The 14,405-nt window shown below is 39.7% G+C and overlaps 3 protein-coding genes across 4 annotated transcripts in view; all 3 read right to left on the bottom strand.

The window, feature by feature from the left end:
* LOC111872583 (neurocalcin homolog) overlaps positions 1–6,836 on the bottom strand; it is a 251,497-nt gene extending 244,661 nt beyond the window's left edge. Inside the window, exon 1 of one of the 2 annotated variants that reach the window (XM_023866657.2) lies at positions 6,763–6,836. The gene's annotated coding sequence lies outside the window, so the exon portion shown is untranslated. Of the gene's footprint in view, positions 1–6,727 lie in introns of both variants that reach the window. The other variant, XM_023866651.2, reaches the window with a different exon arrangement.
* Positions 1–14,405, bottom strand: part of LOC111872558 — a 52,651-nt gene that overhangs the window by 33,566 nt on the left and 4,680 nt on the right. The gene's annotated exons all lie outside the window — the stretch shown is intronic.
* LOC111872551 lies at positions 4,498–9,365 on the bottom strand. Its single transcript, XM_023866588.1, has 2 exons — positions 8,747–9,365; positions 4,498–4,589 (listed from the first exon to the last, which is right to left on the bottom strand). Exons 1-2 carry the CDS (start codon positions 9,363–9,365, stop codon positions 4,498–4,500), a joined length of 711 nt encoding a protein of 236 aa, XP_023722356.1.

Here is a 14,405-nt window from a genome sequence, read left to right as displayed (position 1 = left end):
ATACTTAGAGCTAAGAAGGGGCAGGAAAATGGGAAAAAAGTTAATAACGAGGCGCTTCATGATTTGAAATCCCCACTAAATATTAATGCGATACAATCGAAAAAGGTGGACTGAACAGCACAAGTAGCACCCACCAGAGAAATAAATTAACGTCAGTCAAAAAGGAGGAAAGACATCCTGGGGGAACCAACCACAGATGAGAGGAAAATATCATTTATTTCTCTCTCTCTCCTCTCGCTCCCACTTTGGAGCACAGGGCTCATTTCTCAGTTTCATGATCATTTCACAGACGGTGGGACTCCTTCGATGGGTATTCAGCTCGTAGCAGGGCCTCTACCTAAACACAGAACAACACACACACACAGAATAAACGCATACACATATTAAACATCCATGCCTTGTGTGGGATTCGAACCCATGATCCCGACTTCCAAGCGAGCGAAGACAGTACATGTTTAGACCGCTCGGCTACCGTGACCGGCGAAGATAATATAAAAGTGTATTACAAAGAAACAGGATGTTTACATTGACTGGATTAAACTGGCTCAAAATATGATTTTATGAATACGGAAATGAAACTTCGCGGTTCATAAAAAGTCAATATTTCTTGAAGAGTGGAGAGACTGGCAGTTGACTGGTTTAGCTAGGAGGAGGCGTAGCAATTTAATCACGACATCACACCCACACACGAGCTATCAATAAAAACATTCTGTGACCGGCACCGGTTACAAGCTCTATTCCGGTATCCCCAGCAGGCAGCTTCAGTAGACCCACGTTCCGTTCGCGGTCATGCGGCACTCGATTCTTACTCACTTCAGGGCAATATGCAGTTTCATACTAAATATTACCAAACGACGTCAGAGCAACCCCTCCCTAATCCGGGTTAACTGGGGGGAGGTCGTCGGGATTAATGAAACAAAAGATAGCCCTAAAACACAAAAAAGAAGTTAGAAAATAAATGGAAAATTTAATAATATAGGTACCGCTGATGATAAAATATATATATATCACTTCAGCTATTTCTTCCTCGGTCAAAAGCTGAAATCTAGGATCTCCTTCGTCCATTTCAAGCCAATCTTGGATATTTTCTTGTGTGGTTTCAGTCTCTCCAGCTGCCCTCAAAACAGTCTGAAAGTCCTCTTGCTCCTAAATCCCATGCGTCTTTTAAAGTACGTACTTAACTGTGAACAAAATTTTTCGTATTTCATATTTCGATGCAGATTAACGAGAGTTTACTGTAATTGATCCTTTAGTTTTTACACCGTGTGGTTGTGGGTGAAGCTGCCGATATTTCGGGGGTACATACTGACTCCATCTTCAGGGTCAAGTGCGTAAAGTGGATGAGTTTTTGTACATATTGGATACTGTTTCAAAAAACAAGGGAAGACACGAGAGAGAATGGACCTGTCTGGAAGTTCCCCATCCGGCCCTTTTAAGGGCCCTGGAGTGCACCAAGAACTCGCCAGCAACTGCTGTTCCCGAGCGGTTACACATCCAAGCCCTCATCTGGCGTAACGTTGTTTATTAATTCATCAAATGTAAAAAGATGATTTGAGAGGGGCAGGTAGCACGCATGGGAATTAAGAAATAAATACAAAATTTTGGTTGGAAAACCTGAAGGGGAGAGACAACATTGAAGACCTAGGCATAGATACACCACATAATATTTTCTCAGCTAGTAACGAAATTCATTGACAATTTATGAAACCCGCATGTTCATTACCATGTTAACAACAGTCCGTCACTGGTCCCTTAACTTAACCCCAGCACATGATGAACCTCGATGGTCAGCTTCATGCTACCTTACTCATGGAAAAAGCCATAGAATCAATTTGATAAGAGGATGGGTGGGCTCCATAGCCCATCTGGGCGCTGTGGAGAGCACTAATCTCTGGTCCCCACCACAAATCGAACCACAATTCCTTCGATGTCCAGCCCACAGTCTATTCCATAAACTGACTGAGATGTCCTGGCTCCATACATATTTCAGTTCTATTTGTGGGAGCCATTTTTAAGGCTGTATTAAGTTTATCTGTGTGTGTGTGTGTGTGTGTGTGTGTGTGTGTATATATATATATACACTTATTACAGCTTGAAAAATGCCTGGCACAAGTAGACCGAACTGATCATATGCTTCCTTCCCAGGCAGCAAACACTTTAACAAGATCAGAGGGCGGGAAACAAAAATGATAAACCTCACCACTATTGTACTCTACCAACATTACTAACCAAATAACTAACAACCTTAGTTTGAAACATTTAGAAAGACAAAGCCTAAAGAACATATCAGGTACACGTTTTGAAGGAACTGACAGCTTTTGCCTTTAAATGAAGAAAAGTTCTTCTTTAGAAGCCTGAGTTACTCAGCTAGTCAAGAAATCCCCACTTTTAGGGAACCAGAAGGTTCATTACAACATTCATGGTAAAATTACTGGCCATATAATACAAGGCAAACTGAACTCCAAGCATCATTCTCAGAAATAACTCATTTATAACTGCTTTCTGACATTAATACAACCTGGTTCTTGGAATCTTGTTTCTTGTACACTGAAAAGCCTTTCTTTTACACACAGTGTATTATGACCCATCAACCTATACAATTTGTTGCAAAATATAAGCCCATGCCATAGCTCAGGAGTTTGCTCATCAACTTCTCATGGCGGAAGGTCACGTTCAATGCCAAGGTACTCCATTCCACCAATGCTGCACATTCAACTGTCATCAAGGGCTGGTACAATAGGCCCATTTAAAGACACAGTACCAAGTGACTAAGTCCAACCCAACTCATACAAGTTAAAGAAGGAAATACAAAGTGCAGACAAGAGCTTCCTCACTCAGACATTATTCCCGTCCAGATGCAGAACAGATGCTTTGAGGAATCAAATATACATGACAACCTGTACACCTGAATACACCAGTAAGTCCATGACATACATTCAAAGAATATTTAACACCCATACCACTAAAATTATCAGAAATATTACACCAAATGAGTCATAAAAGTAGATAAGTTCCAAGCAGTTCCTACCCTTAAGAAGACATTATTTTTATACCATTATTTTAGGTTTGATTTCAACCTGTAACTTTGATACTGACACAGAATAAGTCTCTCTGTACAAGAGAATTATATGTAAAAACATGCACATAATATTCAAATTACATATATATATATATGCAACAAAATACTGCAATTTGCAAATGAGTACCATCATTACTGTCATCTAGGATGTGCCTGTATAGTCTGGCAGATTGGTACCAATGTTGCAGAGGAACTCGCTGCTTCCATCCACACAGCAGATGAGTTCCTAAGATGGAGACTGCAAATTAATCCAAATTGTCAGTACCTTGCTGCCAAAATATGCTGCATCGCATCCCAGAAGATTGCAATCTTGCCAGCACTTGCTGACTTTCAGTTACCTACCACTGCACTACATGTTTCCATGACACAAGCAATATCTTCAAACCCAAAACATCAAATGTTAATAACGTAAACTACAAAGTGCAAGTTGTAGTATATTACTGAATGTCAGAGAAGCATGTATCACAGCAACAAGTAATCAAGAATAAACGAATGTTGTGACTGTATATAAGTAACATAAATATTTTGAATTGTTTCATTTTTGGTCCGTTACACTATCAATCACAAATTGTCAATGAAAAATCCGTCGAGTGTAACAGTGTTTTAGGTCACTTATTTATCTCACTTGCCTTACATGTTTCGGTTCAAGAGAAACCATCATCAGAGGCACGTATTACAAACACACGAAAACACTGGCGTTGTTTAATGTACACAGTATGTAAGCTGCGTGGACGCTGTTACAGGTGTCGAAGTGTAAAAGCACAACACTTTCTAGTAGCATTGAATGCACGTACAACTCTTGCATTCCATCTGAACATTGACGGCTCAATTTGAGGGCAATTTTCAGATGGAATGCAAGAGTTGTACGTGCATTCAATGCTACTAGAAAGTGTTGTGCTTTTACACTTCAACACCTGTAACAGCGTCCACGCAGCTTACATACTGTGTACATTAAACAACGCCAGTGTTTTCGTGTGTTTGTAATACGTGCCTCTGATGATGGTTTCTCTTGAACCGAAACATGCAAGGCAAGTGAGATAAATAAGTGACCTAAAACATTGTTACACTCGACGGATTTTTCATTGACAATTTAACATAAATATATCATGAACACAATTTTTCCTGGGGGCAAAGGGAGGCTGACAATCTCACTGCCATCTGTGAGCCGACTGTCTAGAAGATATGGGAGCCTCAACGTCTCACAACCCTATGGGCCTACATGGCCTGTTACAGGGATAGCTTTATTTTTTACATGAAAAACATTGCAATATGAAGTAAATTCCATTTATTCCACAAACCAGGCTATGTCATACTCCCTGAAAGCGACCTTACAGAAGAAGAGTCCTATGTAAGTATGCCTGAATTTCCCACAAGTGTATGAGTAACAGAAATATATTGAAAATAGAATCTATTAACTTTCAAATGATTACATACTGGTCTGAGTCACTAACAGACAATGATGCATGCTTGTTCCCATAGTAGATGGAGTTCACATGCAATGTTCCTAATGCTATTCACACATCACACCTAATTCAGAGTGTAACTTGGTAAGTTACTTAGAATTAAAGCAACACATGCAAATAAAATGGCTCAACATATATTTGCAAGGTTTCTGTAATAAATCTCAAACTACATATTTCTAATGTCATGAATGACAGACAGTAATTTCTCATGCATCACGGCTGTTTCCTTATAAATTCTTATTTCTCATTAACCCTTTAAAAGGAAGTAGTCACTGTATGTACTATATTCTTTACCAAAGCTCTCACTGCCCACAGACTGCATTTGTGTATTCCATACGAATCTCACAATAAACAGCAACTGTTTCCCTGAACACAATTAACTAGTTGGTCTTTGTAAAAAGGGAGGAACATCATTCACATTAATTTAAAGCTTCCAGTGCTTAAACTTGAAATCCACTTTGCAATATGTGTACAGTGCTACAAGTAAACAAAATCCATATGTACATCTCACTTATTGTGCCATATTTTCTTTCTTTAAATAAAATCATATTCAAGTAAATCCACAATAGAGAAATAATAATTTGGGTACAGAGAATTAATATTCTGGAGACATATCAGAAGTTACTATATAACTTTAATCCACCATTCATCCTAATTCTATTATAATCCACTTCTCTTAACATAACCTCAATAACCTGACTTCTACTTAAGAAAATCTATTTTTGGACCGAAAAAAAGCAACTTCCATTTTAACCCAAATTATTTACTTAGAATCTCCCTCTGCAGGTACAGATACCTCAACCTACATAAACTTCTGTCTGTATATACTGCCAACTGCTCCAATGAAAACTAACAACTGCCACTGTGTAACTTCTGCTGCCATTCTAGTGATACAAAAATAATGAGTGAAACAATCTTAAAAGTCTATAGTCAACTCTATTCAAATTTTATACAAGCTTAAACATGTAATAAAAAATAGAGTTCCATCAATAAAATTAAATAATATATGAAATTCATATATGTTACTCATTCCTACTTCTTTGTTGTAAAGTTTATATTTGTTCAATGTATATAAAACTACTAAAATTAATTATACAAATTTTGAAATAAGGAATTGATAGCAAACCAAATCCATGACAAGGAAATTAAGAAAAGGGAACACGTACTAAAAAATATGTAAGCCATACCAGCCTATATATTTTATACGGAGCACAAAATAATTATTATACATTAAGCTATCACCAAGTTCTGAACTACCATTTTAAAAATCTGTTCCAGTTTATTACAGAAAGTTAATCATAATTCCCTTCTAACATATTCACATGAATATTTTTCTGTGGCATGTTGTAATGATATTTTTTTAATGTACAGCTAGCTATATTTACTCAAGTTTCCTTATGTAACAACATACACTGCCCCTTTCCTCCAGTCACTTAAGTCTTCACAAAACATAATCTATAGAAGCTAAAATAAACAGTGTGAAAATAGAAAACACTTAATCAAACAAAATGTTTAAGAAGGATGTTTACCTTACCTTCATTACAGAGAGAAAAGTATCCAGCACACAGCTCACTGACGATGATTATACATCACGGTTCCAATCTTCTAATTAACACTTTTTAACACTGTCATATTCCACAGTTATAAAATCTGTCCAACGCACATGAACAAAATATAACAGAAATAAAAATAATATACTTAACATTCGACAGTCTGAGTTCCTTCCTGTTACTTTAATTTTTTGCTGCATATTTGCTCAGCAAATTATAACAATTTTAACATTCAAGCACACTCTCACTCATATGCATAAATAATTCTATGTTCACTGACAGAACAAAAAAGCAACAATACAAAAATTATAAGTTATTATAAACAATACAACCACATATTTTAGATGCCACAAAAATATTACTGTAAATCTAAAAAAGGGGGGGGGGAGATGTAACATGGTCAAAGTTGGACATCTGAATTCAGAATTCTACAGGCTATCAGAATTTAAACATTGTTTCTCTCACAGAAGTATGTCAAATGTGGTACTAAAATTTATCCCTTGCAGCTGGGGGGTGTTGCGAGAAAATACACTTTATCAACCGCATATACATATAAGTGCCTTCTTATAATCGTATTGGATATAAATTTATAATTTACCCTTATTTAAACCAAGCATACATTCTACTCTACAAACCTAAATCTTCGTGCCTGTTAGCAAGCCACAACTACCTTTGAGTTTCAAAACATCTTCATCAACAAATTACACCAACACCGCTAAAGATGCCATATTGGATATTGCATCAAACAGCTAGTAACGAATAAGGTGCCGTCTCATTGGCCACCATCCATGTTCTTACAAAGAAAATCATTGGCAGAAGCGCAGACTCACCATTTACCCGCAGTAATATGAAATCAAAATATCATTTCATAACAACAAAATTAAATACCAACATTTTTGCCAGTGGATGCAAAATGCTTCATACATGATCACGAATCCCAAAGTGATAATAAACTTGGGATGTGAATGGATTGACATACACCAATGTCGGACTAACAGAAGAAAAGCTTGTACCTTATGACAAACAGTGAGGGCCTTGAGGATGATGGTGCTATATTATAAAGAAGATATAATTATTTACGTACAACCCAAAATTAATTGGTACAGAATTATAATAGACTCTTCCGTTCAGATTCTGTTGCATCTGGCATACATTCCTAATCTCTCTCATGTGACCCTTGAGGATAAATTCACTTTAGTGCTGCGTTATCTATAAAACCCATTGCAAAAATACACTATTTTCTCAATTTGAGCTTCTTTTCAGTGAGACCCCACTATTCTCAACACTGTGAATTAAGTTTTTCTTTCAAAAATGAACAAACGAATGAAATCCGATCGTTCCAATTCTGTACATTGAGAATTAAACAGTTCTTCAAACTGACGAATTAAACGCCTTTCCCGACATTCTTCCTAACCCAACAGAAAACTTAATTTTCATCTTTACTATCATTTCCCTTATTCCACGTGTTTCCAGTTCTTTACCTTTCATAATAATTAATGGACCGGGACAGCTCGGTCAATACAAAGACTAGGTTATGAGCTGAATAACCGGGAAGCTGGAGTTAGAATCCAGGTAGAGGGATTTTCCTGTACCATTCGGGGTCCGAAATGGTTATGGCGCCAACCAGACCCCTATCTAATGCACCGGAGACTTTTTCCTAGAAGGTAAAGCGGTCGAGACGTGAAGCTCAAGATAGTACTTATATTCAGAGATACTGGGTTTTCGGACTTTATCCAACGTCCTGGTTTAAGATAACTAAGAAAAACACGACGTTTCGGAAACTGGATCTGTTTCCGTCCTCAGGTGAGGGAAACACCTATTCTGTTGGATCCCTTAGAACGAGCTAGCCTCAATCACCGGACAACCGATGTCACAAAACACAAGGGGTATACATAACTGAGACCAGGCTAAGTCCATGAGAGCTAATAAGAAAAATATACATTACAAATTGTTCCAAACACATACAAGCGTGGAACCAGGATAGATAAAGCCGTAGAAATTTACGTCAGGAAACCAAACTAATAACCAGGTCCATGTCCCCACGGCATGGAATAGAAAGGAGAACTAGTAAAAAAACTAACAGTGTCTAACTAGCGTCAACAATGGAGTAAATCACGTCTATCTAATTTAGAACCTAATAGAAATCAATAAAAACATATATCACGTCATACAGATCTTCTATGTGAATTGGTGACTTCATTGCTGATAATGGGGATCCAAATGGGAGAAAAGTCCAAACTGGGTTGGCTAATTGGGTTGGCCAAGCATGCCATATGGGTCGCTTCCTTGTATTTCCTATACCTGATGTGGCTTTCAATATCCAAAATCTTAGCTTCATACCAGCCTACCCTATGTCCCTCTTCATAGGCATATTGGGCTAGTTTAGATATTTCTAGACGACCTTCTTTTAGGTTATGCCTATGTTTCCGGAGCCGCACGGCCAGAGGTCTGCCTGTTTTGCTAATGTAGCTTCTGCCACATTCACAGGGAATGCTAGATACGCACTGTGACGTTTGTTGCGGATCTCTTTTCGGTCTGGTTTTCATAAGGGAGTTCCTAAGAGTGTGTTTCGTACGGAAGATGGTCCTAATATTATATCGATTACCTATCCGTTTAAACTTTTCAGAAACACCCTTCACATATGGAATATATACAGAACACGGATGGGTTTTCCTCTTTCTTCGGACGACTACTGCCCTTGGAATTAATGACCGAGTCAATGAAGCCTTTGGGGTAACCGTTCAACTGAAGATCGTGTCTCAGGTTGTTAATTCCTTTGACCAAATCTTGTTGATCTTGGCATGTGGTGGAGGCTCTGTCGGTGAGACTTTTAATCAAGCTTCTTTCTACATGTGGCGGATGGTTAGAATTGAAGTTGAGGTATTGGCCAGTGTGGGTGGGTTTCCTGTAGACTTGTGTGACTAGTGCCGTCTCTTCCCTGATGACCAGAACGTCCAGAAAATAGATCGCATTGTCTGATTCAGTTTCCATAGTGAAGCAGATGGAAGGCCTTAAACTATTGAGGTGGTCGAAGAAATTCTGTAATCTCTCTGGACTATGAGACCAGACTACAAAAGTGTCATCCACGTATCGCAGCCACAACGATGGTTTGTACGGTGCTGAGTCAAGAGCTAGTTTTTCAAAATGCTTCATGAAGATGTTGCTAACGATGGGCGAGAGAGAATTTCCCATATCCATGCCATCTTTCTGTTGGAAGAACTTGTCGTCGACCTGAAAATATGTAGTACTCAAACAGACTTCCAGCAGCTCCATGATGGCTTCGACCTGCAAGACAGACCGTTCCGTCAGTGTGACGTCGTCGTGGAGCTTGTTTTCAGTGATTTGTAGCACTTCGTCGACTGGTACATTAGTGAAGAGACTGACGACGTCAAAGCTAACGAGAGATCTCGAGAATGAAGGTTAATAGTCTTTAATAACTGTACGAAGTGGGCCGAATTCTTAACGAAAGAGTCGGATTTACCAGCAAAAGGACTAAGTATCCTATGGAGAAAGCCGGCCAGTGCATAGAAAGGGGAACCAATCGAACTTATAGGCCTCAGAGGAATGTCCGCTTTGTTAGGCCTATAGCAAGTTCTCTACGGTAGTTGTGGGGTACAGAGGCTTTTCCCTCAAATAAATGGGAAAGAAGGTGTAGTTCTGGGGTGCTCTGGTTCGAATTAGCAGCACCGGCAGTGAACACAAAGCTGTACTGGTGCGACACGCTCAGAGAAGAAGTAGACTGATCCGCCATGCGAAAACTGACTGTTCACTTAGCAAACTGTGTACTTCGGGAGAGCGCTATAACCACCTCCGTGAGAAGCTAACAGTCGCTTAGCTGCTCAAGAAATATCCCGCCTTTCGTAGAACCATGTATTTGCCTGAAGATGGCTATTAATAGCCGAAACATGTAGCAGAGCCAAAACAAGGCACTGACCTTGATGTGGTTGTGTTGTGACGGTCTTATTGAAGAAGTTATATATTGTAACACAACAGGATGCAGGAAACGAAAAAATGCGTATCTTATTCTCACTTCTCCCACGCCCGCTACATATCTTGCCCATCCCATCTTCCTTGAATTGATCACCCTAATAATGCTCGATAAAGAGTATGAATTCTGACACTCCTCGCTGTGTAATTTTCTCAGTTTCCTGTCATTTTTTTTCTTGAGTTCAAATATTTTTCCTTCACCCCGACACGCCGTTCTTGAGCACACTCAGTCTACACTTTTGCCACAGTGCTAAAGCCTAGGCCATAGAACTGTAGCCTATCTAAAAAGTATGTAAATACGTAGGTTTGTCGTTAACATTTTGAAGCGAAGCGGTAACTATGCATACCACCGCTTTAACATTCATCCCATTTTTCTCGCACAGTGTATTTATGTGTTCCATATGGTTATCACAATAAACAGCGACTGTTTCCCTAAACAGCATTAACCGGTTGGGCTCTGTAGAGGAGACGTAATGTGTTTCCTGTGAGGTACGGACTAAATGTACATATGCATATACTTCGTGCTTCCAAGAGTCCCATAATTGCGAAGCGTGGACTGACAGAGGACTTGTATATAGTACACAAGTAAACATGTCTACAACTTGCTATAAGTGCGATACATACACTTGACAAAAGGCCCAACATATTCATATGAGATAAACCCATACTCTCGTCAGAGAGGATGTTACATAAGGACTATGTGCAGTAAAGGTTCAGTTGCAAAATAAAAGTCTCTGGTCGTGATCCTAAAGAGGCTTGGCGCCAAGACGAACTGATTGGCGGTAAACCGCCAGTCTCAAAGTAACTCTGACTATGACTCCAGTAGTTCATGATATCGCATATCATAGACTCTTTCCACTGAAAATATTAGTAAATTAAAAGCTGTTGCAACTCACACTTTGCACTACAAAAGCTGGGCCAGCTAAGCTGCTGTAAACACGTCACGCTAATATTCACACTGTCAGTTCCTTACAAGAGCCTTCACATGATTAATATTCATTGTTAATATTTCGATACAGACCGCACGGCTGATGTTTATGATTCTGACAATACAAAATGCTGAAGGCTTCTGCGTAGATACGTTTAAAAATATTTTTATGTGTTCTCAATAAATATCAGTCGCATGTGACATATTGACAATAATATGCCGGTATTCCATCAGTCATAATGAAGGCTTCTGCTGCCAAGTGTGACGTACATAGCAGTTAACTGAGGTTCATTGCTGCGTGCAGAGAACCACCAGTTTTGTGGAATTTTATTAAAGCATTACTAAAACAAAGACAACAAAGTTGTGGCTGTCATAAATTGGTAATTATTTTCAAGGAAATGAAAAAATTATGCAACTTGAGGAGATTAGTGGCTGCAGCCACTTGCACACGCTGGTTCTTCGTTGGCGGATTTTTATACGTTCCTCCGAAACGTCGGTATTACACAATATCTGCACGGTATCAGATAGCAGAAGACGGAGTTCTTCGAGGAGACGTGTTTAAGAACCAATTATAAAAACGAAAAAGGAAATAAGCGAAAAAAAAAGTAAATATGAGAATCTGGGAATTCGAGGAATTGTATCGCATTTTGTTATTTCAGATGGGTGTACTGTATTGTATTCCTGCCTCTTAGAGGGCCTTTATTTTATCCACCCATTTTGTTAAGAAAGTTTTCTGTTTACGCAAGCCAAACTAAAGGCCAGACGGGGTTTCTAAAGATAAGTTATGCTGCTTGAATCTCTCCACAAAAATTTTCATTAAAACATATCCATCGTGTGAGGCTCAGTACTACCATAAATAAATACTCTGTACTTACTTACTTACTCATGGAGCTGAGCCCTTCTTGAGGAGCCGCTAATTCTGCAGCTACTCAAGAATTTCCCAGCATTTTATGGAACCCTCATCACCGTGTTCACAAGAGCCCTCCAATGGTCCCTATCCTGAGCCAGATTTATCCAATCCATACCATCCCATCCTATCTCTCTAAGATCCATTCTAATATTGTCCACCCACCTACGCCTTGGTCTTCCCTGTGGTCTCTTTCCTTCTGGCTTTCCCACCAATATCCTATACGCATTCCTCGTCTCCCCTATTCGTGCTACATGACCTGCCTACTCATCCTCCTTGACTTGATCATTCTAATTACCGTATTTACGCATGTATAGGCCGCGTGCGTGTACAGGCCGCAGCACAATTTTCAGACAGAAATTATAGAAAAAATAATTTTCTTGGAATATTAGTTCAGGAGTAGAAATTATTCCGAAATTTGGCAACGTTTAACATTCCTAAGTTCGCAACTAGCGAAAATAACGGTACCGCTCGGAACAAAGGCATTTCGGGGGAGAGTTATAACATTTTCGCCTTTACTTGACTTGCCTGGTTAGTTCTCAGTGAAACATGGGTCGAGTAAGAGCAGGTTATACGTCTAAATTTAAACTTCAAGTGGTGCGTTACGCACAAGAACACGAAAATCGAGCAGCAGGGAAAAAATTCGACGTTGACGAAAAAAATGTGCGAAGATGGATACTAACGAAAGATGCCCTTGAAAAAAGTCACAAAATTGACAATCTTTCCGCGGAAAGAAAGTTACATTTCCAGTGTTATGTTGCTTCCCTAATTCTGATGGGTGCAGTGACCAACACAAAAAAACAATGTTCTCTTCCTCACCATATTATTCGTCACAACATTAAACACAACAAAATTGAAAAATGAAGTATCAGTAACACTGACCAACTACTTATTGCACAGAGAGAGAGAGAGAGAGGACACCTCATGATAGCCGAACATAGCCGAACCATGTAATGTGGAAGAAGGAAGGGGGCGTGGAGGTACCTCCACCGCTTCCGCCGCTGTACCTCTCTTAAGCCGCCGCTACACCTATCTTCAGCCGTGATGACAGAGGGCGTGGAAATATCCCGCTCTGTCACCCCGTTTAGTATGCTGCCACCATCTTGTTATTTCAAGAAATCTCGTAAACTTATCATAGCTTGCGTCACTGTCCTGGCTTAACTCGTAATTCGCCGGAGCGTTGGGAAGTCCTGGAGTCGTCAAGGAAGAGGGTAACACTTAAGGAATAGTTGGGTTGAATTAAACTCTTACACATTCCTATTCTATACTATTTACCTACGTCGTTATATACACTATACACACACTGTGCCGACGTTTGTCGGTTGTATTACATTGGATAATGAACCTGCAGTCATCGTTGGTTCTACCTCCTGTCACCCTACTGGCGGGTATTCTACGCCTTGGGATCACTGATGAACCTAATCAATCTAGCCTATCTTTCCCTGTGGTTCTACACTTTAAAATTATCACTGTTACACTTAATGTTCATGGCTATATGAAGATGGTTTCACTTACTTGAGATGAGGAAGAAGATGCTCGTCATCAGCAACCAGCGCACACTCACGGCCATCGCTCTCTCGGCGATAGCCTCCCCTGAACTCTAAGTTACTTAATATCAATCAAAAGTCTAAAGGCTAAAGGTTTTTCTGATTAAGTTTTCTAGGGTTTATATAACCTCCCTTTGCTGATTCTTTGAGTTCCGGGTAGGTTGCCTGCCCATTCTGACGTGATTTTGGCCTCCCTCATTGGTTGCCCCTCGAGAAGGGGTTGACTCTTTCGGGTCTACCGCCTCCTCCGACTCAGCGTTTTCCTCCTGCCATAGTGTTTATGACCCACTTCATATAGCTCCTTCCTCAATGTCAGCGCTATTACACTGCCGGGTTAGCATTCTAATGACTCAGGCATTCCCTCTTACAATTCTTTGTAGACCTAAGCTTCCTGAATTGTTTCATCATGGCTGTTTCTTAATCTTACAGTCTAGCTACTATTATTCCAATTTTTCACCAAAACTATATCTACATGTACGTAACCTTAGCGGCATTACATCCAGAACTTGAAAATAAACTTTTGCGATACGTGTGTAATACACGGGCGGATGGATTTTCAGTGTCTGTGGAAATGATTCAATTTGAAGGCCTCAAAATAGCGGACAGGATGAAAATTCCCCGTAATGAATTTAAGGGAAGTTATGGATGGGCAAGGCGCTCTATGGCCCGACATGATCTTGTAATTCGGCGACGGACGTCAATAGCGCAGCGCCTTCCCAACACATACCCGCAGAAACTGCTTGCATTTCAAAAACATGTCCTGAAATTAAGAAAGACGCATAACTACACCATAGGAGCTATTGGAAGTGTTGATGAAACTCCTGTGTTCTTTGAAATGCCGGGTGAAAGTACAGTGAACAAAGCAGGCGAAAAAACAGTGCATGTGCGGAATGCAGGAGCAGAAAAGCACCGGTGTACCGTAATGCTTGGTATCACTGCTGATG

This window comes from Cryptotermes secundus, unplaced genomic scaffold, assembly GCF_002891405.2.
Source record: "Cryptotermes secundus unplaced genomic scaffold, Csec_1.0 scaffold995, whole genome shotgun sequence".
Lineage (NCBI taxonomy): Eukaryota > Metazoa > Arthropoda > Insecta > Blattodea > Kalotermitidae > Cryptotermes > Cryptotermes secundus.
This window is presented reverse-complemented; position numbering and strand designations above follow the sequence as displayed.

What these genes read in the sequence shown, in the direction of transcription:
- LOC111872551 (XM_023866588.1), bottom strand. Translation starts at nt 9,365, where the DNA reads ATGGAGCTGCTGGAAGTCTGTTTGAGTACTACATATTTTCAGGTCGAC. An exon ending in GGAAAACCCATCCGTGTTCT is followed by an intron (nt 4,590 to 8,746) that starts GTATATATTCCA and finishes ATGTGTGAATAG; the next exon opens with CATTAGGAACATTGCATGTG.